This window comes from Pollachius pollachius (assembly GCF_949987615.1).
Source record: "Pollachius pollachius genome assembly, chromosome: 9".
Taxonomy (NCBI): domain Eukaryota; kingdom Metazoa; phylum Chordata; class Actinopteri; order Gadiformes; family Gadidae; genus Pollachius; species Pollachius pollachius.
The window spans coordinates 17,585,759-17,611,773 of NC_136942.1; the positions used below are offsets into that span (position 1 = coordinate 17,585,759).

At 49.5% G+C, this 26,015-nt stretch overlaps 1 protein-coding gene across 1 annotated transcript in view; it reads left to right on the top strand.

Moving 5' to 3' along the window:
- hydin (HYDIN axonemal central pair apparatus protein) overlaps positions 1-26,015 on the top strand; it is a gene marked incomplete at both ends in the record, with an annotated part of 77,596 nt that overhangs the window by 45,159 nt on the left and 6,422 nt on the right. Inside the window, 36 exons of the mRNA XM_079742851.1 lie at positions 393-509; positions 1,057-1,260; positions 1,468-1,738; positions 2,217-2,370; positions 2,608-2,703; positions 2,883-3,042; positions 3,567-3,739; positions 4,236-4,434; positions 4,519-4,618; positions 4,775-4,874; positions 5,030-5,198; positions 5,766-5,848; positions 6,217-6,372; positions 7,068-7,182; positions 8,120-8,324; positions 9,097-9,332; positions 9,852-9,940; positions 10,496-10,691; positions 11,376-11,484; positions 11,577-11,810; positions 13,508-13,650; positions 13,787-14,002; positions 14,687-14,841; positions 15,333-15,545; positions 16,260-16,442; positions 16,600-16,726; positions 17,230-17,395; positions 17,792-17,939; positions 18,663-18,843; positions 19,245-19,469; positions 19,935-20,104; positions 20,392-20,590; positions 20,871-21,023; positions 22,070-22,240; positions 22,510-22,673; positions 22,876-23,098. Coding sequence (XP_079598977.1) covers positions 393-509; positions 1,057-1,260; positions 1,468-1,738; positions 2,217-2,370; positions 2,608-2,703; positions 2,883-3,042; positions 3,567-3,739; positions 4,236-4,434; positions 4,519-4,618; positions 4,775-4,874; positions 5,030-5,198; positions 5,766-5,848; positions 6,217-6,372; positions 7,068-7,182; positions 8,120-8,324; positions 9,097-9,332; positions 9,852-9,940; positions 10,496-10,691; positions 11,376-11,484; positions 11,577-11,810; positions 13,508-13,650; positions 13,787-14,002; positions 14,687-14,841; positions 15,333-15,545; positions 16,260-16,442; positions 16,600-16,726; positions 17,230-17,395; positions 17,792-17,939; positions 18,663-18,843; positions 19,245-19,469; positions 19,935-20,104; positions 20,392-20,590; positions 20,871-21,023; positions 22,070-22,240; positions 22,510-22,673; positions 22,876-23,098 — 6,003 coding nt within the window. The remainder of the gene's footprint in view (positions 1-392; positions 510-1,056; positions 1,261-1,467; positions 1,739-2,216; positions 2,371-2,607; positions 2,704-2,882; positions 3,043-3,566; positions 3,740-4,235; positions 4,435-4,518; positions 4,619-4,774; positions 4,875-5,029; positions 5,199-5,765; positions 5,849-6,216; positions 6,373-7,067; positions 7,183-8,119; positions 8,325-9,096; positions 9,333-9,851; positions 9,941-10,495; positions 10,692-11,375; positions 11,485-11,576; positions 11,811-13,507; positions 13,651-13,786; positions 14,003-14,686; positions 14,842-15,332; positions 15,546-16,259; positions 16,443-16,599; positions 16,727-17,229; positions 17,396-17,791; positions 17,940-18,662; positions 18,844-19,244; positions 19,470-19,934; positions 20,105-20,391; positions 20,591-20,870; positions 21,024-22,069; positions 22,241-22,509; positions 22,674-22,875; positions 23,099-26,015) is intronic.

A 26,015-nucleotide genomic window follows, 5' to 3' on the forward strand; every position in this document is an offset into this window, starting at 1 on the left:
CAAATAAGCAAAATATCACAGAGGGATATGTCCACTATACAAATTTCCTCATAAATAAACATACAAATCTTTGGTCCTAATGCACACCATACTAACCTTAATAACATAATATGAATTAAAGTATTTTTTTGGTCATCCATTCACTTTCACTTGTCACATTTCCATATCTATCCTCCTTCACAAACCCTGATGAAGCGTGAGTGAGCAGACCGCTGTAGTTTCCCACTCATTCAACCATCTCCATGGCCCCCCCTTCTCCCTCCCTGCAGCCCCCCACTGAGAGGAAGACCAGGAGGGAGCGAGAGAAGGAGAAGGGGGATAAAGAGCGAGGGAGGCTGGAGAAGGAGCGCCAGATGGCCGACGCCCTGCCGCCGGCCCCGGGGCCCGGCCAGGCGGTCGAGGAGCCCCGGCCAATCGTCGCCGTCCCTCACCTCACGCTGAGTGCGGGCGGGGGCCCTTCTGGCCCCCAGGAGCTGGTGGACAGCGGCGCACTGCCTCCACTGGGGGAGGTACGCAGCGTCGCCCCCGCTCACCACTCAACCACTCGTGTCCTCCCTTGAGTTACTGCTCTCATCCAGAGCCACTTACAGGACATTTTTACCTTTCAATAGTCACGGTGTGCGTGTGGACCAAAAACGACGTCGCCACCGCCCTCGCGAGCAGTTCCTTTGACGATCTGTCGCATGTTGCGCACCTCCAACAATGGGAAACTCTGCACGGAGATCGAACTACGCAGCCAGATGATGTTATCACGCATTGTGTTATTATTGTTGTCTGCTGCTGTTGTTTATATAAATTGGACGCATTTGGGAGGTGTTTCAGCTTGTCCGCCTGTAAAAATCCGCTATGACCCCTACACAAAGCACAGACAGTGTAACAGCAAACATCAATACCTTCCTCGCATGGAGAAGCAGCAGCTCTGCCTCACTCACGTGTGACGCTAACAAGACGTGACTATTCCGTTCGAAGGGCCTTGTGCTCTGTGAGACGCCCGCCACTCCTAAAGAGCCCCGCGACTGTTTCGTTTCTCACCTCCTTTCTCTGTCCTGTTCCAAGGTGCTGGACGGGATGGGCCTGGGCCCCAGTGGCCCTCCGATCCCTCCCCCCGTCACCTACTCTGTGGTGTCCCTCCCCAGTGGGAGCCCAGAGGGCGAGGGCTTTAAGCTCTCTGACTGCTTTTCCCTGCTGGACCCTTCGTACCCCCACGATTTCGCCGTGAAGGACAATGAAGAAGACGGTGTTGAGCCACTGCCCCCGAAGGTAACACGCTACCGGTCAGCTATGAAGCCGTATGCAGGCGTGGCATGCTGGCTCACACGCGTGCAGTACACAGGAAAACGGAGGTAGAAGGCTTCACACAGTGACCTAGTAGAATTCAAGATGGACGGCGTGTTGCTAATGAAAACCAAAACCAAAATATTTGTAAGCCTTTGGATTGGGACACGTGTGTGTGCGTGTGTTTTACAGGAAGAAGTGATACCACCCTTGAAAGGGCGTGGCAGGAAGGCAGGCACCTTGACGAAGGAGAAGGAAAAGGAGAGGAAGGACAGTGAGAGCCAGCAGGAGCAGAGGAGGAGGTCGGCGACTAAAAGAGGGGCCAAGGGCTCGGACACGTCCCGCTCCCCGCCCCACCCCCCTGTCACGCCCTCTGACCTCAGCGGGCCGGGGCAGCCCAGCTCAGAGCCACCGCTGGAGCCCAGACCCAAGTATAGCACTGCCTTTGTACATGCAGCCATACGTAGACACACGTTCATACTGTACACGTGCAGACCCTGACTGTAGACGCGCACACATACTGTAGACACACGGTAGACGTGCACGTGTATTGTAGACATGCAGACATAATGCCGACGTGCACACGTACTATGCACACAATTTCATACTGTATACATGCAGCGATACTGTAGACATACTGTAAAAACTGCACACATGCTGTAGACGAGCACACGTAGTGTAGACACACTCTAGACTTGCACACATACTGTAGACGTGCACACATACTGTAGACAAACTGTAGAAATGCATTCATACTGTAGATGCAATCATGGAGTGTGTGTGTCTGTCTGTCTGTGTGTGTGTGTGTGTGTGTGTGTGTGTGTGTGTGTGTGTGTGTGTGTGTGTGTGTGTGTGTGTGTGTGTGTGTGTGTGTGTGTGTGTGTGTGTGTGTGTGTGTGTGTGTGGCTGCAGGTCCACTACATTCCGTTGGGTGGTACCAGCTCATGGTGAGGTGGTGCTGAGGCTGGGCTTCCAGTCCGAGGTGCCGGGGAAGTTTGAGCAGACCATGCACTTTGAAATGCTGGGCACCCGGCAACGCTACCCACTCCCCTGCCGAGGGACCTGCACCTACCCCTCCATCTCCAAAGAGCCAGGGTCAGTTCACCCCTCCCCTTTACTGTAGAAGCATGAATCAAAGCCCAGACAGGGATCAGCCCAGGAAGTACAGTCATGTAAAGAACAGAGTTGTGCCTCAACTCGAAATACCACCATGGATGATAGAATGGAAGGAGCCGCAGTCCGATTAAGGGGTGTCCTTTGTTAAACTAGGAAGTGAAGCCTAACCCTAGCCTGCTGTGCTTTGTCCTCAGAACCATCTTCGCCCTGACGAAGGACCCCCTGGGAGAAGGAGGGCCTGCAGAAGACATACGTGCTCAAGCCGGGCTTCTATGAGTTTGGACCGCTGCTCTGTGGCAAAACCAGAGACCTGTAAGACCCAGATCCAATGGCAAACTGTTTGACACATTTTGCCATTTTGCTATAACCCTGTGGATGTGGATGTGTGTGTGTCTGTATATATGTGTGTGTTTGTGTGGTTGTGCATGTGTGTTTTTTTGTTGGTTTGTGCCTCATTGTGTGTTGGTGTGTGCATGTGTGCGCGTGTGTAGATACAAAGAGAGGAAATACCCAGAGAACACAGAGAGGCTGGTGATCCACAACACAACTGATCTAGAGGCGGAGGTCCACTTCTGCTTCCAACACGACACCAAGGCCACCACCTTCATACTGGACCCCCCAGTCATGATGCTCCAGCCCAACCAGAAGCAGGTGAGGGGGAGCTGCAGCAGCACTGGTTTGCCCCACTAAGTGAGACAAACAAGCTGTCTCAAATGGCCACCACAAGGGTCCACTGATTGAAAAATACAAATCATGTCTACAATATGGCTGATATTCTTGTAGATAATAGTGCCTTGGTGATCATTCGTGACATTAAACGTGTCATTGATTGTTGAAACTGCCTCGGTCATCCACCCTTCTCCCTGACATGTGGGCAGAAACGCAACGATGGCTTCCAAAGCCAGTTCCAATGACCCCCATTATATCTCATCAGACACACTTCCATCTAACCCAAATGCCCCACTACCTTGAGCCAGCAATCATTTCTTCAGATAGAATGAGGAGAAAACTTGAGATTCTGTTGGCTCAGGGTTTTATATGGAGTGGAACGGCTTCCCATGCTGGAGGAACACAGTGAACCCAGCAGTCTGCCCTGGTGTGCCGATGTGATGCTCCTCATGGGGAATATTCCACTATGGGATAGTATTGTCTTACTCTCTGCCCCCCCCCACTAGGAGCTGTCCATCTGGGCCTACCCGATCAGTGTGGGTCGGTTCGAGGACAGCGTGGTGTGCTGCGTCAGGGACAACCCTGAACCCGTCCTCATCGCCCTCTCCTGCCGGGGGGCTCGCCCCGAGCTGGAGCTGGACCGCAAACACCTCAACTTTGACAAGATCCTGCTCCACCGGTAAGGAAGGGGAGCCGTATTCAACCAGTCAAACTTTATTTGTATAGCACTTTTAATACAAGCAAATGTAACACAAAGTGCTTAATACAATCCCCCCCCCACGACACACCCAGAGGTATTCAAACATTTAAAAACAATCCCCCCCTCCCCCTCCCACCCATCCACACCCAAAGCAATAACTTTGAAAACAAATAAATATTCATATTCAAGGGAATGGCACTATGTTATGTGGTTATTATGCGGTTATTATGGTTATTGGGGCTTCAGCTCACGTTTAATATTCACGGGGAAGCTGTGATGAGTTGAATCCCGATGTGTTTCATACCCTGACACTAAATACATCCAACCTAAAACCTATCTCAAGGGGCATCATTTGACGTTTTGTTGACCGATCTTTTAATCTTCTCTGACCTCCTTCTCACTCTCACTCTCACCCCCCGCCCAACCTCCACCAACCCCCCTCCTGACCTCCACCTCCATCCCCCCCCACCTCCAGGGAGGACAGCCGCAGTGTGACGCTGAGCAACAACATGGCACTGCCCGCCGCCTGGAGGCTCAAGGGCCTGGACGACTTGGGGGAGGAGTTCAGTGTGTCCCAGGTGGAGGGCGTGATCCCTGCCCGTGACTCCTTCTGCCTGCAGGTCCGCTTCAAGGCCATCAAGCCCCTTCACTTCAGGAAGACCTTGCGCCTGGAGGTACCGTACTCATCGGTGTGTGTTTACCAGGCCTGGATCCAATGGTCCTCCTCTGATGGGCTGGATTCCATGTGTGTGTTTCAGGTGACTGATGTGGACAACATCTTAGGGGTGGTGCAAACCGAGCACCTGCACATTGGCACCGAGGCATACGATGTTCACCTGGACATTATCACTCCTAATGGTACGACGGCTCCTCCACACTTACAGTATCAACCACAACGCTAAACGCTTAAGTAGACTCATGTATGGAAACAAAACACACGTTTGAAATGTGCGATGGGCCACATGGTTGACATCGGCGCTGACCAGGTATCCCGTGTCTCGTGGGTTTCTCCAGGGAATGACGGCTGTCTTGACTTTGGAGCCGTCAGGGTGTTTAAGGAGGTGAACCGGTGCATCACCTTGAAGAATAAGGGGAAGTACGAGCTGGCCTACAAGTGAGTTCTGTTTGTGTTTGTCATTTCCTCATCAGGTATCATCCGCACGTTCATTTGAATGTATCAGCGTTAACCTTCTTCTTACTTGTTTCCCTCTTGGATCAATAAAGACATTATCTCATGTCATCTAATCCTGTCGACCCCTCCTGGAACAGGTTCACCCTGGAGCGCACGGATCCCTCCCAGCCCGACCCGTCCTCGGTGTTCAGCGTGGCCCCAGCGCAGGGCAGCCTGCTGCCCACCGAGCGGCCCACCGCAGTGCACATCCTCTTCAACCACCACAAGGAAGTGTGCATCGAAGAAGAGCCTCTCCTGCAATGCCAGGTTACTCTACAACCCCGCCTACCCTTTCCACTGCAGTTACATAACCACAACTTACACCAGTGGTTCTCATCGCCCAACTCTGTCTAACCCAAACATAGCTGTGACATATTATTGACCGTTTCAACCTGCGCTTGTGAAAGTTAACTTGTAGATGCTTGTGCAAATGCATACATATTTATGATTCTATGAATGCACTTGCCTTACTTGATCCACAAATGCAGAGGCAACAGTTCCCAAGCCACCTTTAGATTGTAGTCTTTTTTTAGACTTATTGCAACTAATCATTTGGTCACTAGAAAATAATTAATCATTTGGAAGGATTCATAAATATGTTCACATTTGACCAAATCTTTGCACCTTCATTTAAACGTCTTTCTATATATTTGGCACACATCGATGAATGTGAAGTGCAGGTTTAAACAGTAACTAATATCATAAAACTTTATTCTGAAGAGGTGGAGTGTGGCCCAGTAGCCAATGCTGCGTGGCCCTGGGCACCCATTAGAACCACTTACTGCTGCCAATGGCTGCTCTATCACAGTCACTAACATTGTCTGTCCTTTGCAGGTTATTGAGCCTTCTATCGGTACAGGCGGCGAAGTCATAGCAATCATTCCCATCAAAGTGTCGATCCGGGCGTCTTTTAGCAGGTCAGTCTTCAAAAGATAGATTGATCAGACAGATGAGGGCTTTAATAACCTTAAGGGGGAATTCAGAGAGGCACCCGGTATAAAAATATAACATCTATATAGAGTGACTGGTAAAGATGCTAAATCTGAATCACAATGCTTTGAGTTAAGTTTATATATATATAAATAAATATATTTCACAATATTATAAAATATGTACATTAATAAATATTATAAATGCATTAATAGTCATTTATACTGATGACCTGATGAATTTGGATTGTGTAAGATGATTTTTTTCTCTTGATTGAATTGAAGTTTAAAACAAATCAAAAGGTTGAACCTACACTCTGAATTCATTTCAATGTTCATGGCATCTTCATATTCAGGTACAAAGTCACGCCTGCCAGTGAAATCAACTTTGGCCCGCTGGTCTTCGGCAGCAGAAGCAGCCAGAGCTTCACCATCGAGAACACTGGGGAGTTTGAGGCCCGCTTCACCATCTGCCGCATGAGCAACGGCCTGCAGCCCGTCCCGCCTGGAAGGCAAGCATAGCTAGCACAGTTCGCACCCATACATACATTTATATCCTTACTTAAAGGAACAAGATGTAGCATTGATACCAAGTGTTTACAATGGCTCCTGTAGTCCAAATTCACCACATTGGATAGAGTATGTCAGAGGAGCTGTGCAAATTATGAACTAGCTCATGTGGCTCCCGTTTTAGAAGGATTCTGGGCACTAAGCTCTGGGCACTCGCTCATATCTCAAACGCAACTCAAAGACTGACCTGTGTTTTAGCACGGCTCAGGTCACGGCTCTGGTCACGGCTCCACCAGACCTGTCCCAAAGCAGGCTTTTTATCTTATATAGGGTTTAATACCATGGTAAGATTTGAGGCTGCTAAAGAAACAGAGCAGAAAAGACCAAAAGAATGCAAGATGTTTAAAATAAACAACGACTAAAGTGTCCACTCCCTCCCTTTGTTTTCAGTCAGCGATGAGATGCCCTGATTTGTCAGAAATAAGGCAGGTGATGTCTAGAATTGTAATGGCCGCAAATAAAGGCAGGCGCTGTAAACTTTAAACACAGATTCTCAAAGAGCATATCCCTCACTAAAAGCTGACGGATGTCTTTGCTCCTTCTAACGATTGACGCTCAAAATGAAACCTTAAAGTTGACCCTTTCACCTTTAACTTGAATGTCTTTCCCTCGACTGCTTGGTGGCCCCCTCTCTCAGGGCTGAGGCTCCAGGCGTCAGGACCTCTTGTGAGAGCCAGCTAGCGAAGCCCCAGGCTCCTGCCAGAAAAGTCAAGCGCTCCGACTCCGTCCTGCGTGATGTGGGCGTTATGCAGGTGAGCCTGCGCTAGAACACGCATGCTGATGATGCCATTTGAATTAGTGCTGCACGATTTGGCGAAAAAGTCATGTTGCGATTATTATGGACAATATTGCGATTTGCGATTGTGGTATAATAAACAAATGGTGTTGTGAGTCTACTTGCTTGGTTATCAAGGAAAATGTTTTTTAAATGTTTCTTTCTCAACTCAAACATACTAACTTAAACTAGCATAAAAAATGCAATAACTAAAAAAAGTGAACAGTACTGTTTTCAAAATAACAATATTTTAAGAATTAAATTAATCATAAAAAAATATCTTTTTCAAAATAAAGGCATTTCTGCTGTGCAAATTTGTTAGGTTTTCTCAACAGTACAACTAAATAAAATAAATATAATAAATAAGAAAATACATTAAAAAAAATATATATTTTTATTTTTTTATTATTAAATCGCAGCCTTTTGCGGTTATACAATCGCAAAGGCTGATATCACGATTAGGATTGCGATTCGGTTAATCATGCAGCACTAATTTGATTTATCTTGATATGAAAATACTAATTTTGCAATACTTTGTAGGATAAACCACACAAATCTGTTATTTTAAAATGTTAATTATTATTTATAAAATGTTTATGTCTTCAAATTGTGTACAATTTGTAGGTAAATCCTAAATATTCCATTTTTTTAAGTGTCATGATGCCACTTGGATCTTTTGACACGGAGCACCATTAGTATCCACACTGAGGACACACACACACACACACACACACACACACACACACACACACACACACACACACTGTTCTTCAACATATCTGTCACACTGATGCAAGGACCCTCCTCTTCTTTCCTATAGGATACATGTATCCATGTCCAGCCATTACGGAGGTTTAACGGTTGTGGTGTCCTCTCTGTCCCCTCTGTCCCCTCTCTCTGCCCGGCCCCCTCAGAGCCGCTGGACCTTTGGGCTGTTCACCGTGTGCCCCTGCGCCGGGCTCCTTCAGCCCGGGGGGCAGCAGCAGGTGTTGGTGGACTGTGGGGCCGATCAGCTGGGCATCTGGTCCGAGTGTTTGGCCATAGACTTCAGCGACCGGGACCCCTCGGGCCACCCCGAGGGGTCCCCCTACAGGCTGGCGGTGGATGTGGCTGTGCCAGGTAGGAGGATGTAGCCATGACAATAGCGTGGTGAGAAAGCAGTGATATTGTGAATCAAGGGCCGTGCTGGCTCAGACAACACATTGGACATTGAGTTGAAACATGAACAGGCAGCGCAAAACACCTGCCAGCGACACAGGCTTAATCTTATGAGGAGAATTACAGAGCACTCTTTCCAAAATAATAGGCAAACTAAAAGCCAGTTACAACCGATCTCACCTTTCGAAATGTTCCCAATGGATTCAAGTTGCTCCCAGGATGGAGACGCCCCTCGAATGAATAAAAAATGTATGAATTTAAAATGCTAAAATGGGCCCTCAAATTCGCCAGCCGTTAATATACCTGTACGGCCCACACAAATAAAGTTTACGTATGGGAAACACTGCATCGCAGACCGGAATGAGATGGTCCATTGCTCATGTCTGTTGTACATGGCGTTTAATCTCCCCATAATTAGAGTTTCAACGACCATCTGGCAGATATTTTGCCTATTATCCAATGTGTCTGACAGCGGTGACATCCAAGGAACACAAAGTGATCTGGCTCAAGTATATAGGGTATCGAACCCAGTGCATTTCATACTATCCTGCCACACTAGTCTTTACAGTCTATAATTGAATGGATCTCTATTAGTATAATTTATTCTTTCAGTCAAGTGTTTTTTTGACTGACACACATACACACACACATACACACACACACACACACACACACACACACACACACACACACACACACACGTACACACACACACACACCCTGTTCCCCACAGGACTCAGCCAGGACATCAGCTCCATCTTCGAGGAGCACCGGCTGTGTCCCAGTGCCGGCCAGCTGCGGTCGGATCCGTTCGCCAGCGCGCCGGGAGTGTACGTGGTGGAGGACAACACGTTCGTCTTCCACAACGTGCTGGCGGGCGGCGGCGGCGCCCGGGCCCGCTTCAGGCTCACCAACACCGGCCTGGTGCCCTGCCAGCTGCTGCTGGCCATCAAACAGGGTACCACCAAGGTAACAGCACTGGTGGTCGCTGGTTAGAGGTTGGGCTGACTGTTGATTAAGAGGCAAACCAACCAGCGCTAGATTGATCAGACAACTCCCTCTCTAGGTTGAGCACAAGCTATTGCATGCATACTCTCTGATAGGTTAATCAGGTAACCCAATACTGCTGATTATGCGTTGATGCCATACAACTTACTATTTATTGAAACAGAATTGAAGGGGAGTGTTGCGGGGCAACCACTAGAGTTGGCCCAGAATGAACCCAAGCTGAAAGCCTTTTTAAAAGGCGGGGTCAGGGAGGAGGTAGAGAGAGGCAGGTGGGAGGAGAGAGGGAGCTCTGGCTGGGGCTATCAACCTAGCCTGTACCCAGACCTCTAGGATTTAAATGAAGGCATATCAATATTGGAGCTGCATCAACAGGTTGGGAATCACTCCCTTTTACGTGTGTGTGTGTTCTGCTCCTTGCATTTTCCCCGTGACGTGGAGGTGTTTGACGTGTCTCCTATGAGACTGTATGTCCCCAGCCAGTCGCACTGCTTTGCAGAGGTCTCCTTCGACCCTCAGACCATCCGGCAGCATAGGGCCATGTTCGAGGCTGTGGTGGACGGAGGCATCAGGTCTGTGTGTGTGTGCTATACAATGATATAAAATACAATGAACTGTACATGAATAAATACATTGCGATAAGAGAGCAGTCTTTCAACGGTATAATTGTGCATTATCTATTTACTATCTATTTTTTCACACCCTCAACTTGGGTGAACATTCAACTTCTTTTTTTCTTGTGTCTCCCTCTCTTTGTCTCGCTTGCTCTCTCTCTCTCTCTCTCTCTCTCTCTCTGACTCTATCTGTGTCTCTGTCCCTCTCTCTGTCCCTTTCTCTGTGTCTCTCCCTATCTGTCTCTGTCCGTCTCTCTCTCTATCTCTCTCTCTCTCTCTCTCTCTCTCTCTCTCTCTCTCGCTCTGTCACTCGCTCTCTCTCGCTCTATCTCTCTCTCTCTCTCTCTCTCTCTCTCTCTCTCTCTCGCTCTGTCACTCGCTCTCTCTCGCTCTATCTCTCTCTCTCTCTCTCTCTCTCTCTCTCTCTCGCTCTGTCAATCGCTCTCTCTCGCTCTATCTCTCGCTCTGTCTCTCTCTATGTCTCTCTACGTCTCTCTCTTGGCCTTCCTCCAGTATGATTTCGATGGTGAAGAGCAAACTTCTGCAGTTCAACCTGTTAGGAGAGGGCAACCTGCCCAGTGTGTTTGTGACCCGGCCGGCCCTGCGGGACAGCCAGGGAAACCCCGTACTGCAGTTCGGCCGGCTGTTGGCCGGGCGGCGGCACACACTCCCCTTGGTGCTGAGGAACGACGGCATCATGGGGGCTCAGGTAAAGCCATCAGGGGGTTTAGTTTGTGTTCAAACTAATACTTATTGATGTTTAAAGACCTAGAGGTAGGAGTTGATAATGATGGCAGTATTACAGTTGTACTAATTTAATGCAAATCTTTAATTTGCATTAATGATATTATTTTTATTTTACTACAGTTAGGTTGACTGAGGTGTTTCTCAACTGGTCTTTCCTAAGGACCCACACGTGTCTTTGTTTATAAAGTCACAACCCAAAATGTATTTGCCAATATTGCTGTAATCAACAATGCCTACATGTACAGTTCAAAACAGAGAGAACAAAAGCTACACTGATTGGGGCTAAAGCCAATGAAAAGTCCATTGCGACATAAGATTCAATGGACCTGAAACATGCATGGCCCTCTCTCTAAGGTTTGGCATGTGCTTCATGGCCCACTTATGGGTCACCCCCCCACCACTGGTTTAGTGGACCACATTTCTGAGGATTAAAGATTCAGGAGTTGTACATATAAAAATAGAGTAAAACACAGGCTTGTTCTGGGCAATACTATTCTAAGTACAATGCACGTTACATCTTTCTCGTAGCTATACAGAATTTAAGGCTAAGAAATGTAGACCATGAAAAACTGAAAATAGAGAATGAAATGGAAACGAATATAGAGTGAGACAGTTGGTGGAGTGTTGGTCTGTGTTTAATCCATAGGTCCACATCGACATGCTGGATAAACAAAGAGTGTTCACCATCAAGCCTGCTCCTGACAACACCATCAGCAGTATCACATGCTCACCTCTAGAGAGCACTGCTGGCTCAGGTACAAGCCTCACCGCCGCACCACGTGCTGTTGTATGGCCGGTGAGTCCGTTCATATATTCTACCTGATTCCTTCACCGGCTCGTCCACCAGAGCCCCCGATCAGCCACAGGGCCTCCCTGAGGCTGGCCCCGGGCCAGTCGGCAGGGTTTGAGGTCGGCTTTCACCCGGAGCAGCCTCTCAGCGCCAGGGCCAGCATAGAGGTGCTGGTCGAGGACAACCAGTACAACCGCATAGTGGTGACCCTGACCGGAGAGGCCTACCGAGACATCATCACCCTGGACAACCTGCGCAGGACGGCCCCGGAGGAGGGGGACCTGGAGGAGGGTAGGAGGGGAGGGGGTGGAGGTCATGCAGGGGAGGTTAGAGGAGGAGAGGGGGTGGAGGTGACAGAGGGGAGATTAGAGGAGGAGAGGGGGTGGAGGAGGTCAGTAGAAGAGGGGGTGGAGGAGGTCAGTAGAAGAGGGGGTGGAGGTGAATCCGAGGAGGTTAGAGGAGAAGAGGGGGTGGAGGTGAATAGAGGAGGAGAGGGGGTGGAGGTGATTAGAGGAGGAGAGGTGGTGGAGGTGATTAGAGGAGGAGAGGTGGTGGAGGTGAATCAGAGGAGGAGAGGGGGTGGAGGTGAATAGAGGAGGAGAGCGGGTGGAGGTGATGGAGGGGAGATTGGAGGAGGAGAGGGGGTGGAGGAGGTCAGTAGAAGAGGGGGTGGAGGAGGTCAGTAGAAGAGGGGGTGGAGGTGAATCCGAGGAGGTTAGAGGAGAAGAGGGGGTGGAGGTGAATAGAGGAGGAGAGGGGGTGGAGGTGATTAGAGGAGGAGAGGTGGTGGAGGTGATTAGAGGAGGAGAGGTGGTGGAGGTGAATCAGAGGAGGAGAGGGGGTGGAGGTGAATAGAGGAGGAGAGCGGGTGGAGGTGATGGAGGGGAGATTGGAGGAGGAGAGCAGGTGGAGGAGGTCAGTAGAAGAGGGGGTGGAGGAGGTCAGTAGAAGAGGGGGTGGAGGTGAATCAGAGGAGGTTAGAGGAGGAGAGGGGGTGGAGGTGATTAGAGGAGGTTAGAGGAGGAGAGGTGGTGGAGGTGAATCAGAGGAGGAGAGCGGGTGGAGGTGATGGAGGGGAGATTGGAGGAGGAGAGCGGGTGGAGGAGGTCAGTAGAAGAGGGGTTGGAGGAGGTCAGTAAAAGAGGGGGTGGAGGTGAATCAGAGGAGGTTAGAGGAGGAGAGGGGGTGGAGGTGATTAGAGGAGGAGAGGTGGTGGAGGTGATTAGAGGAGGTTAGAGGAGGAGAGGGGGTGGAGGAGGTTAGAGGAGGAGAGGTGGTGGAGGTGATTAGAGGAGGTTAGAGGAGGAGAGGGGGTGGAGGAGGTTAGAGGAGGAGAGGGGGTGGAGGAGGTTAGAGGAGAAGAGGGGGTGGAGGAGGTTAGAGGAGAAGAGGGGGTGGAGGAGGTTAGAGGAGAAGGGGTGGAGGAGGTTAGAGGAGGAGAGGGGGTTGAGGTGATTAGAGGAGGAGAGGGGGTGGAGGAGGTTAGAGGAGGAGAGGGGGTGGAGGAGGTTAGAGGAGAAGAGGTGGTGGAGGTGATTAGAGGAGGTTAGAGGAGGAGAGGGGGTGGAGCAGGTTAGAGGAGGAGAGGCGTGGAGGTGATTAGAGGAGGAGAGTGGGTGGAGGTGAATAGAGGAGGAGAGGGGGTGGAGGAGGTTAGAGGAGGAGAGGGGTGGAGGTGAATCAGAGGAGGTTAAAGGTGAGGAGGTGGTGAAGGTGATGCTGGGGAGGGAGACGGGTGTGGCTCACCCTGGTATCAGACAGCGCTGCAGGAGGCGATCACGGTTATTGGAAAGTTATATGAAGTCTGGGTGAGTTTGTTCTTCCCAGCAAAGTTCTGGCTGTTCTGTGGAGCTGGGGGGCAGGGTGGTCTAATCAGAACTGGGCTGGGAAAAAGAACTAGAAAAGTATCTATCCAGCATCCAACATCCACGCAAAAGGTGTGTCCTCAATGATCAATATCATCTATTGAACCATCCAATCTCCTCCAGGCGAGTATGAGGCACTTGACCTGGGGGACTGCCAGGTGGGCCGTCCCTACAGAGAGCGCTTCACCATGACCAATCACAGCACCAGCACGGTGCTGAGGTTCGAGTGGCCCGCCCCCACGCCCCACATCACCTTCTCTCCACAGGTAATGGCAAAGAGAGTAATGCCATGACAAAAAGAACATGCAACCGCAATAAGACGTGTGTTACTAGGCCATCGACCTGGTCACTCGTGTGACCTCCTGCTCCTCCTCCTCCTCCTCCTCCTCCTCCTCCTCACAGGCAGGCCACCTCCACGCCGGCTGCTCTAAGGAGGTCAGCCTGGCCTTCTGCTCCCCTCAGCCGGTGACCCTGGCGGCCCAGGGCTCGGTGGCGAGGCTGTGCTCGGTGGAGTTTGACCGGCCCACCGAGGAGGTGGTCGACTGGGACGACCGGCAGCGCACGGCCCATTTGCCCCTGGTTCCCTCTGGGGGTCCCCAGCAGCCCGCCGACAACAAGGTACAGTATGTCCACCGTCGCTGTGTTACACACATGGAACCCAAAGGGACAGTGCCCATAGGTTTTGTGTGTCTGTGTGTGTGTGTCATTTTGTGTGTGTATGTGTCTGTCTTTATCTGTGTGAGTCATTGTGTCATTGTGTGTGTATGTGTCACTGTGTGTGTGTCTCACTGTGTGTGTGTGTGTGTGTGTGTGTGTGTCATTGTGTGTCTGTCTGTCTCATTGTGTCACTGTGTGTGTGTGTGTGTGTGTCATTGTGTGTCTGTCTGTGTCTTATTGTGTCGTTGTGTGTGTGTCATTCTGTGTGTGTGTGTGGTGTCATTGTGTCAATGTGTGTGTGTGTGTGTCATTGTGTGTGTGTCTGTCTCATTGTGTCATTGTGTGTGTGTGATTCTGTGTGTGTGTGTGTGTGGTGTCATTCTGTGTGTGTGTGTGTGTGTGTGTTTGTGTGTGTCATTCTGTGTGTGTGTGTGTGTGTGTGTCATTCTGTGTGTCTGTGTGTGTGTGTGTGTGGTGTCATTGTGTGTGTGTGTGTGTTTGTGTCATTCTGTGTGTGTGTGTGTGTGTCATTGTGTGTGCGTGTGTGGTGTCATTCTGTGTGTCTGTGTGTGTGTGTGTGTGTGTGTGTGTGTGTGTGTGTGTGTGTGTGTGTCATTCTGTGTGTGTGTGTGTGTGTACCCCCAGGTGGTGCAGCCGGAGCCCCCCTGCTCTGTGGTGGAGGGCTCCCACAGGGAGCTGGAGCTGAGGGTCAGCGCCGTGTGTGACTACGCCATGTTCCGCTGCGACAGGAAAGCGGTCCGCTTCAAAGACACCATGCTCTACCAGACCAGGGTCTCCCAGTGAGTCTCTTTGTAAACAATGCAGATTTTGAGGTCCCACTTGAAGTTGTGCTTGGCTTATGGTCTCTATATAAACGGGTCGGTCTGTCTGAGCCTGGAACGGGTGACAGTGTCGCTCCGGTCCAGGTTGAACTGTTTGGTCCGCTACATACAGTATGTCTGTGTGCACAGAGTGACGATCAGGAACCGGGGTGTGGTCCAGCTGGAGTATTCATGGCAGGTCGTCATGGACCCAGACGACAGCGCTGAAAGAGGTGCTGTGGAGCTTCTGTTAACAGACTTTATTCTTGGCCTCTAAGGGAATTTTATCTTTCCCTCTTGGGGGCTAGGGTCAGGGGGGGTGATGTAAATATTTGGCCTGTTGAGCCCTTTGAGACGGTACCGGTGATTAAGGGCTATATAAATACAGTTGAATTGATTCTATACCATCTTTGACTGAGTTTTGAAGCAGACTGTTGTCTGGGATCTTCTGCAGCCGCTGTGACTCCCAGCTCCCGGCCTGGGAGCCCCGGGGGGGCGGCACCCTCCACAGACCGGCCCTCCAGCGCCCTGGCCGGCTTCACGTGTCTCCTGGGGGACCCGGAGCTCCCTCCCTTCACCGTGGAGCCCCACGTGGGGAGTGTGGGCCCCGGGGCCTCGCAGACCTTCAGAGTCCACTTCTGCCCTCTGGCGCCGGCCAGCTACTCAGGCAGGCTGGTCTGCAGGTAAAGGGCTGTGCTGTTTCTGTCAATTACCTATTTATACAACAAAATAGCAAAATTGAGCAATGGGCATGATTGGGAGTGATTTGAAATTTAAAACAGCTATAAACTGCTACAGGGGAGAAAGAGAAAGGCCAATAGGTTTATTGTTCACAAAACACGTGTTTATGTGAACTTGGCTTTTTGGTTATATCAATATTTGATCGTTTGTGGCCATGTTTAAGGTTACATTGGTCATCCTTTTCAGTCCCCCTCTCTCACGGTCTGATGTATTCCCAGAAGGGGAGGTTCCTGTGAAATCATACTTTAAGGGTAATTGATTCAGAAATGTAAATGTTTGTATGTGCTGAAGAGGAGAAAGTCCCACTGCAGTAGATTTTGCCTTTTGTTTCATGCTGACACTTCCTGCTGAATCAGATGAGAAAAAAGACATGGCTGAGCCTGACACAAATGTCATAACACTCATTTATTATTTGTTCTCCCACTGTTTGCGTGTGTGTGTGTTTGTGTCTGTCTGTGTCTGTGTGTGTGTGTGCGTGTGTGTGTGTGTGTGTGTATGTGTGTGTGTGTTTCTGTGTCTGTCTGTCTGTCTGTCTGTCTGTCTGTCTGTCTGTCTGTCTGTCTGTCTTTGTGTGTGTGAGTGTGGGTGTGTGTGTGTGTGGGTGTGTGTGTGTGTGTGTGTGTGTGTGTGTGTGTGTGTGTGTTTCGTGGTTCCAGCATCCCCAACCTGCAGGAGGGGATCCCTGCCCCCAGCATGCCGGTGTTGGGCCGCTGCCTGCTGCCCCACGTCCACTTCCAGCTCGTTAAATCAGATTACATCAGCGGGCAGCACGCCCCCTGGGACCCCCACACCAGGGTTGTAGAGTTCCACTCGGTCGGCCTGTCCGTGTCAACCACCAGGTGGCGCTGCCTTTTCTTTCAAATCATTCAGCACTTTTTTTTTTACTGGTTTACAAACATCTGACTGGTTACAACAACTTGTCATGAAATGTAAGGATTTTGTGTGTGTGTGTGTGTGTGTGTGTGTGCGTGTGTGGTTATCCATCCATTTTTCCAGGAAATTTGCCGTGGTGAATCCCACCAGTCAGCCCTACTCCTTCCAGTGGGTGTGTAAAGACCCGGAGCCGTGCCCCTTCCGCTGTCTGACCCCTAGTGGCAGCATCCCGCCTGGGAAGAGGGTAGAGGTACGAGAAAGAGATGTAGTAATGTCGGCCCACCATCCAGAATGCCATCTGATGATGAGCTCGCTCCCAGGCTTCTCACCGCGGGACAGAGCGCATGAATGTACCATGACGGCAGTAGTCAGGGTGGGACTTCCAGGCTCCAGAGAGAGGGACATCTGCTTCAGTCACATGGCTTTAGCGGCGGGAGAAAGGGAGGGACACCTCCCATCCATTTCCATTATGGATTACGGATGTTACTTTGTAATTAGTTCAAATCCCTTTGTGGGATTGATTCCCCAATTGATTCCCCTTGTCTTTGTTGTTCTACTTCTCATGTGCTTATTCTCCTGACTTCGGGGCTGTTCACTGAAGCAAAGCGTTAGCTTATACAACAAGGGAAGTAAGAGAAGGGGCATTTGGTCACGGTAGACTAGACAAATGATTCAGGAGCATCTCTCAGCCTCATTGTTTATCAGCGTCGCACTCTGTCTCCCCTCCCCGGGGGGGTCTTCTGTGTGGATCAGGTGTGTTGGGAGTACGTGTCGGAGCAGCTCGGCCTGATGGAGTCATGGTGGGATTTCGTAGTCGAGACCTTGGGCCTCTCCGTTCCCCTCCTGCTGGTGGGCACCACCAGGGAACCACAGGTGTACCTGGACACAGCCCACCTGGACCTGGGGGACATCCTTGTAGGTCAGTGTCAAACACACACACCGACCCCCACACGCATACAGAGTCGGCCATTAAGTATGTTCAAAATTGATGGTGGATACTACAAGAGGATACAATGAGGAAATGCATTAAAGAGCTGAAGCATAATCGGTTTAATTATTTATTTTTGGGGATAACATCTCCTACCTAGTACTCTCAGCCAAAAACATACATTTTTGAGGCACATTTTGTGTCTCATAGTGCTCGAATTCCAGCTGAAACAGTGGGTTCTCTGGCTCTTTAAATGTCTTTCTTGGAATATTTCCTTAAATGTTATCACATCTGAGTACACACTGCAACACACACCAGCCGAAGCTCAGATTAGAACGATATATAACCTGTGTGCGTGTGTGTTTGTGTGTGTGTGTGCGCGCGCAGGGCGGCGGGTGGAAAACACAGTGCATCTGGTCAACTTTGAGGAGTGTGTGCTCCACTTCTCTGTACTGCAGTCGTCCCTCCACTCCGAAGACCACCTGCACAGTCTCACCTTGCAGCCCACCACTGGCACCGTGGGGCCCGGGGACAGGTGATGCCTGCACACACAAGAGTATGCGTGCTCACACACACACACACACACAGCTCAATAGACACACAGGCACACACACATCGATTTTTGGCTTTTCAAAATGGTCAGATGTCATGAACAATTGCAGTTTTCGCAATTTTATTCTTGTGGTTTCCTTTAATATGACACTGTCGGCTGAGTAGGCAGTCCTTCAATGGGGCCCAGGAAACATTCACCTACACACTGCTTAAAGACTGGGGTCCAGGACACTTTCAACTACACACTGCTTAAAGCACAGGGCCAAGGACACATTCACCTACACACTGCTTAAAGACGGGGGCCCAGGACCCATTCACCTACAGACTCCTTAAAGTAGGGGGCCGTATTTGTCCCAGACCACCTCTGAATGTGGTATGAGTGAACAGACCTCAATGTGTCTGCAATGCGTCCTGGGTGAGTTCACTGTACTTAGAGCTTTCCACTTGAGATCATATCAGACAAAATGCATGTTAGTGTCAGGTGTGGACAGGGCCAGACACACACACATACACACACACACACACACACACACACACACACACACACACACACTGATCAAAAGGAATTAGAGAAAAAAAACAACACTGGTACATAAATGTTGATTTCATAAAGGAGTAATAGTAATAGATCCGTCTATTCCTTCCTATGCTTCTGTTGCCTTGGTGAGCGCCGCAGACTGCCGCTGTCATTGTGTGTGGTGGCCAGAGGGGAGGGCTGCTTGAGGTTCAGACCCGTGCTGAGGGTGAGGGGCAAGACGCAGCCGCTGACCCTCAGCATCAAGGCCGACGGCTACGCCGTGAGCGCCCGGCTGAAGCTCCGGAGCCCGGCGGGAAAGGACAGGGAGGTCCCAGCAGGGGAGCAGCCCCACCTGCTCCACTTTGGAGAGGTTGACACACACACGCACACACACACACACACACACGCACGCATGCGCACACACACACACGTGCACACACACACACACGTGCAAACAAACACACACACACACACGTGCCCCCACACAGACACACACACACGCACGCACTCGCACACACACACACACAAACACGTGCACATAACAAAAGACAAACGCACACAAACTAGCTCTATGTCTACCCCTCTCTGTGTTTTTGTACATGCATGTGTTTGATTAACACTGCTTCATGATTTGAATCTCAGCTGTTATTCAGGCTTTCAATCCGGCCCAATATTAATTTCATGCTGCATCATGAATCGTCCAATTAAGCAATTGTGAATGGACTGATGGAGAAACCTATTCCAGACAGCTCAGTGTGTTTTTCTTTTCAGGTGGACCTGAGGGAAACATCTGCCTTCACCTTCCTGCTGTACAACATGGGGAGGTTTAGTATGTGTGTGACCTTGGACCTGGAAGGTCCCCCTGAGCTGTTGCAGCACTTGGAGGCGAGGCCCGGTCAGGAGGCCATCGTGGAGGTCAGCCAACAGCTGAATGCCACGCTCTGCTTCCGTCCGAACAGAAAATGTTCCCTCCAAGGAGTCAGGCTCCACGCCAAGGTGAGACCGGTGCTCATCGATCAATGTGGTCCACATTGATCGATACTTCTGGTGCTTATTGCAAGCCACACCGTCACCTTAATCAGTGGATATAAATGTACATACATACATACATACATACATACATACATACATGTCAAGCGTCGTCACGGTCAGACCCAACTAATAGATTGATGTAGTGCAGTGAGTAAGACCTAACCAATCAATTGATGTAGTCTAGCCAGGTGATCATTCATTCAGAGAGTAGGCTTACAGTATATGTATGTATGTGTTTTGGGGTTAGCCCTCACGCTAACCTTCGCAGCATGGCACCAACTTCTGAAATCACTCTCATTGTTAGTGGACAGTGCAGCATGTGGTACAATATACCAACAAACCAGGACTTGATCTCTCCCTCTCCCTCTCTCTGTCTCTGTCCGTCTGTCTCTGTCCCTTTCTCCCTCCATCCCTCCCTCCATTTCTCAGGTGAAGCACGGCCCGACGTTCACCTTTGCGGTGAGTGGCAGTGGTGCTCCCTCCAGCCTCCACTTCTCATTCACCCAACACAACTTTGGAAAGTGCTTCGTCCACGCGGCGGGCATAGCGCCGGCCTGCCAGACCCTGCTCATCAGCAACACCAGAGACAGGCCTATCAGGTGTGTGTGTGTGGTGTGGGGGGGGGGGGGGGGGTCAGGGCGTTCTGTACAGAGAGGACACAGCACTGGGATGTCTGGACCTCCGGCCCCTCTTTGTTTGGTCATGTATTCTCAGAGCGAACGCAGGTCATAGAAGAGCCCGTTGATCATGCTGAAATAGGCCTGCAGGGCTGTATGTGGATGCCTTCCTATTGTTTAAGCCGGGGGTTGAAGGCCTACCCCCTGCCATGTCAGCAACACTAACCGGTTGACTTTGACCGTGTTTCCTTCTGGATCCACGGCTCCAGTGTCCAGTGCCTGTTCGCCAAGACCCCCCACCTGGAGCTGGGCTTCAAAGCAGAGACGCTTCTACCGGGGGGCACTGCCGAGGCAAGGCTCACCTTCCTCCCCCGAGAGGCGCGGCGCTACCAGGACCAGCTCACCTTCGTGGTGGGCCAGGGTACCAAACAAGTGGTGGAGATCCGGGGCCAGGGCATGGAGGTCAAGGTCAGCCGGGCCACAAGCTGCACTAGGGGCTTCCATAGGGAGTTTGGGGTCCACTGCCTTGCTGAACGATGTGTGTCTGTGTGTCTGTGTGTGCGTGTGCGTGTGTGTGCGTGTGTGTGTGTGTGTGTGTGTGTGTGTGTGTGTGTGTGTGTGTGTGTGTGTGTGTGTGTGTGTGTGTGTGTGTGTGCGTGCGTGCGTGCGTGCGTGCGTGCGTGCGTGCGTGCGTGCGTGCGTGCGTGCGTGCGTGCGTGCGTGCGTGCGTGCGTGCGTGTGTGTCCAGCTGGAGATGGAGGACCCCAGCCAGGAGAGGGTGAACCTGGGGTCGGTGCCGCCGGGCCAACGGGTGAGGAGGCAGGTTTGGGTGGTCAACCGCACCCCCTCCGACCTCACCTTCTCCATGCAGTTCGACACACAGCCCCCGCTGGACCCCAGGGTAGGGAGGTCCCCCCACACACACACAAGGCCACCATCGTTTTAGTAGCTTTAGTTTCTGTGCTACTTCTTCCAAAGAGCTTCAGCCCTGTGGCTTGTCGACCTCCCCCACCTCGTGTCCTCTTCATTATTTCTGTCATGGTTTTTGATATACACCGTATATAATTCACTCTTTCAGTGTGTTTCTATGGAACTAGCATAGAGTAGGAGGAACTAAGCCTGATAATATCTCCGGATTCCCTCCTCCTCTGCTCCACACACACATTATTCCTTCCCACGTAATACCGTCAATCCGGCGTGAAGGCCTGGCATAAAAAAAGTGCTAGGCTTGAGATTTCTGAGGTAATGGAGAGCTACTGAGTGAGCAGGGATGATTCTCTTTGCCGTTAAAGCGAGGCTTTTAAATAAACAGTTTCGTATCATAACTTTATTTGTTCCGCACTTTTCAAGTTACAAAGTATTGTGTATCGAGACATGTACACAGCAACAATAGTCTAGAGAACTATGCCGTGTTCGTCAATTGGATATAAATATCTTTGGTGTTTTCATATCAGCATTCATTATTCTAGAATGAGATGGTTGTTTTTCCAATAGGAACAATCTCATGTGTGAACAATCTATCTGAGAGATGCTGTAGCCTAGGTGGTGCCCTGAAATCCTCCCATAACCTCTGTTTCTCCTCCTCCTCCCTTCCTCACTGCACACCTCTTCGCTGCACTCACCTCTCCTCTGCACTCCTCTGCACTCCTCCTCACCCCCCATCTCTCCTCTACACTCCTCCTCGCTCCTCATCTCTCCTCCTCACTCCTCACCTCTCCTCATCTCTCCTCCTCACTCCTCATCGCTCCTCCTCATTCCTCACCTCTCCTCATCTCTCCTCCTCACTCCTCACCTCTCCTCATCTCTCCTCCTCACTCCTCATCTCCCTGACTCTCCTCTACACTCCTCCTCACTCCTCATCTATCCTCCTCCCTCCTCACTCCTCATCTCTCCTCCTCACTCCCCACCTCTCCTCCTCCCTCCTCACCCCTCCATGCTCTGCTCCAGGTGCTGTCCGTGTCCCCTGCGGGTGAGGTCACCCTGAAGGCTCTGGTTGGCCGCTGTGTGGTGGAGCTCCTCTGGGCGCCCCGTCAGCGGGCGGCCCCCTTCACGGCCAAGCTGCGGGCAGAGTGCATGGGCATGCAGCACACCCTGCTGACCGCACAGGGCAGCTGCCAGGTCAACACCTAAATCAATGAATACATTCTAAATTAACATTATTTTGGAAATCATATTTTTTTTCTAATCATATTTAATCAACTTGTTATCATAAGTATATTCAGGCCGTCCAAAAATGTGCAGAGGACGGCCTTTAAAATGTAAATCAAGAGGAGGTTTCTCTCTCTATTGTTCATGAGGATTTACACAGGTTGATCGTGCTCCACTTTAGATGTCTTCCCACTGAGCAGCACAGCGGTGTTCTGAGCTCTTCCCCCTGCTCTGTGCAGTGTGTGGAGCTGCGGCTGGACCCAGACTACCTGGCCTTTGGGGCGGTGATGCAGCGCTGCATGTTGGCCAAGAGGCTGGTCCTGAGAAACCAGGGAGACCTCGGGGCGGGGTCAGTACCGTGCACGCTGGACACTGCGGTGGAGCGCATCAGCTCTCCCTCAATGTATCGATCGGACTCATTTATAACGGGGATGGTCTTGAAACAGAAGAACAAACAATTGAATTGTATTTGTGTCTCTGCCAATGCAGAGACAGTGAAACTCCATCCTCGTCTTTTACTTCAATCTTTGAAATAAAATATACATTGCTAGGGGTTGTGCTGTCTTAGCATGCATGCCACTTATTGACACTGTCCTATATCACAGGTTCAGATGGGCGACAGAGCGCTTTCCTGCAGAGCTTTCCATCAAGCCAGATGCAGGCTACCTCAGCCCAGGCTCAGAGCTCCCCTTTGAACTTACCTTTGCCCCCGTGGAGCTCAGCAACCCCAAGACATACGCACATCTGTCGTGCTCCGTAGAGGGCTCTTCTGCTCCAGTGAACCTCACCGTCGCCGGCGCCTGTGTTCCCCCCACCGTCGCCAAAGAGGTAGGCTCAATGCCCATGTCACTGCATACTCCTTTATTACACTATGGTAGCCCACCATCTGTTGTATTTAAATTCTTTCTAAAATAATAGGTTGGAGACCAGTGTTCAATCTGGTTAAAGGGCTAGTGATTTCAAACCATGGGTGGGGGGTTGTTTTAAAGGCGCAGTGTGTAATTGAGTGGCATCTACCGCTGAGGTTGCACAACCATTCAGTTCAACCAACTGAATTATTCAAACAACTTTCATTAAAGAAAGCGAATTGTAACACTATTAGATGAAAAGGAAAAGGCCAAGCGTTTTAGGAAGGAGGGGGGTTGTGTTAACCCAATTGCCACGACCCATTTGTGAGGATTTTTACGTAGCTTGGAGCATTATAATCCACCATGTTGTATATGAAATGTGCCACACACTGTGGTTTTATACCAGAAGTGCCTCAAATAGCCAGTGAAGACAGGCCTAATGCTCCGTCCTTTCACCACACTGTTAAAATGTATGAATGTATATGTGTATAGATACAATATATATATATATATACTCTAACTATATATAACTATATATATATATATATATTGTGGAGAGCAGCACGGGAATGACGAGACGGGAGCCTAGGTTAAAGAGCACCTATTATGCTTTTTCGACTTTTATGACCTATAAACGTTGTTATAATGATTTATAGTCATGTTTAACCATACTAAAGTGTCAAATAATGACGTACATGCATTTAGACGTATTCCCTGCTGACCGTCTGGGGTGGCTGTGCAGAGCGCTAAACACTAGGGACGCCGGTTGCCATTCACTTGATCAAATTTACGGGATTTATCTACGTAGAACAATCTGGATTTTCCATGTATGGTAATGCTGCAACATGCTCTTCCGGAATGTAACCAATCACAACGGAGTGGGGTTGGCAGGAGGGGGGCGAGGGGGCGGAGAAGGACGAAGCTGAGGGTTGACAGAGAATGCTGAGAGCGCCCAGATGAGAGGAAGAGTTTCCCGAAAATCTACATTGTTTTTTGTGCTGTGATTTGTTGGAGGTTGCTCTATAGGAGTCATTAATAAGAAATTAAGACCAGAAAAGTAGTATAATAGGAGATCTTTAAGCACTTCACAAGTCTTGCGCCCCATTACGCAGCTAGACTACGAGAGTTGCCTTTATTAAAGGACCCAGGAGGGCACCGAAGGTCTGACTTGCGATAGTCCAACCCTCCCCCGACTAGACCTGCACGATTCGGGGGAAAATATTAATCACGATTTTTTAGCTTAGAATTGATATCGCGATTCTCTGTCACGATTTTTTTCCCGAAATGTAATTTTTATTGCTCAGTACCAAACATTGTTTTTTGGCACCTCTAGCAGGTTGCGTTTCATATGGCCCTTTATAACTGATAAAAGTGCAGTGTCAAAAACGGAATGATTTATTTTGTAAATATTAGGGATGGGCATTCGGTTAAATTGTCTTAGTCGATCGTCGGGAGAATTAACGATTAATTTTCGATTAATTATTAAGATTTGTATATTAATTAACTATATGCTATATTCAAAATGCAATGAAAATACAAAAACACAGCGTGTTTTCCTCTTTGAGATCTTTATTATTAGAATAACAACTCTTAAACCGGAACCGTTCAATGGTTACACTTGATATGCGCTACTGTGCTCTAAAACAACGGAGCCTGCAGCTCATAAACACAACTGACCCTGGTTTTTTCCCCAAATAATAATAATAATACAAAAAAAACAATCATGTTATAACTTAACCAAAAATATATCATGCTTAGTTCGGACAGGTTTTGCCAAATGCAACTAAAAACTATAAAAAAAGGCAGAGAAAGAGGGTGATTGTTAGCCCCCCTAACAATGAATTAGGCTTATTAACAAAGCTTCAGAAAAAAGAACCAGTAACTCACATACAACTTCAGCACCAGTCTACCGAATTTTGTTGAGAAAGATGAGCATGTTAACCTTCTCTGGGATCAGACACGACCGCAGCCTGGTGACCGTCAGTCCAGCCGCCGAAAACACCCGCTCTGAGGGGGCCGACGTTGCCGTGATGCACGGGTACCTCCATACTAGCCTGGCGAGCCGGGGGAACCGTATTCCATTCGCTTTCCAACAGCATGTGTAGGGGTGGAATCCAGGGGTGGGGGGGCCTCCCTCAGAAAGCTCTCAAGTTCTGGTTCGATGCCGGACTCGCACTAGCCGCGTTTACATGGACACTTCTGATCCAATTAGAAGTGGAAGAACAGCTCAATCGGAATAGAAAATGATCATATATACGCCTCAATGGAAATTCTCCAATTCTCTGATCGGAATATAATTCCATGCGGAATAGAAGAGGTGGTGTAGTCGTGTGAAGATATTTTTTAGCATTAGTTTTATCCAAAAGAAAAAGTAATTTGAAACTTAAATCCACGCGGGGGTGAATTGAGATCGCGATTTTATGGCAAATTATCGTGCAGGCCTACCCCCAACCCCGTGATGCCTTGCGGCACAAGGATCACGCTATATACACAATATGTAAATATAGTTATATAGAGTAATCCAAGTGTATAATTGTGTAGCGAATGGCAGTAAAGGGATGAGGGGAGTATGATAAGTAGGTGCAAATTGGAATAAATGGGTTGCACACTTGGACACAAAAATGACTTTCAAGCGTGCATAGGTGTGAAATAGTTACTTTAATTCTTGTCCAGAGTCGATTAATATCCCCGACATCGCTGTGGGCCACACACATGCATGTTTTAATACACAATGTCTTTCCATAGTGACCAATATTTTAAGATGAATTACCAAACCATGACCAAAACACCATTACTTCCACTAACATGCGTGTGGAGCGGAGACGGTTATGCAATGTGATGATACGTTGTTCATGCTGCTGTCAAGATGAATGTTCAATTCATATAACAGATAGCAA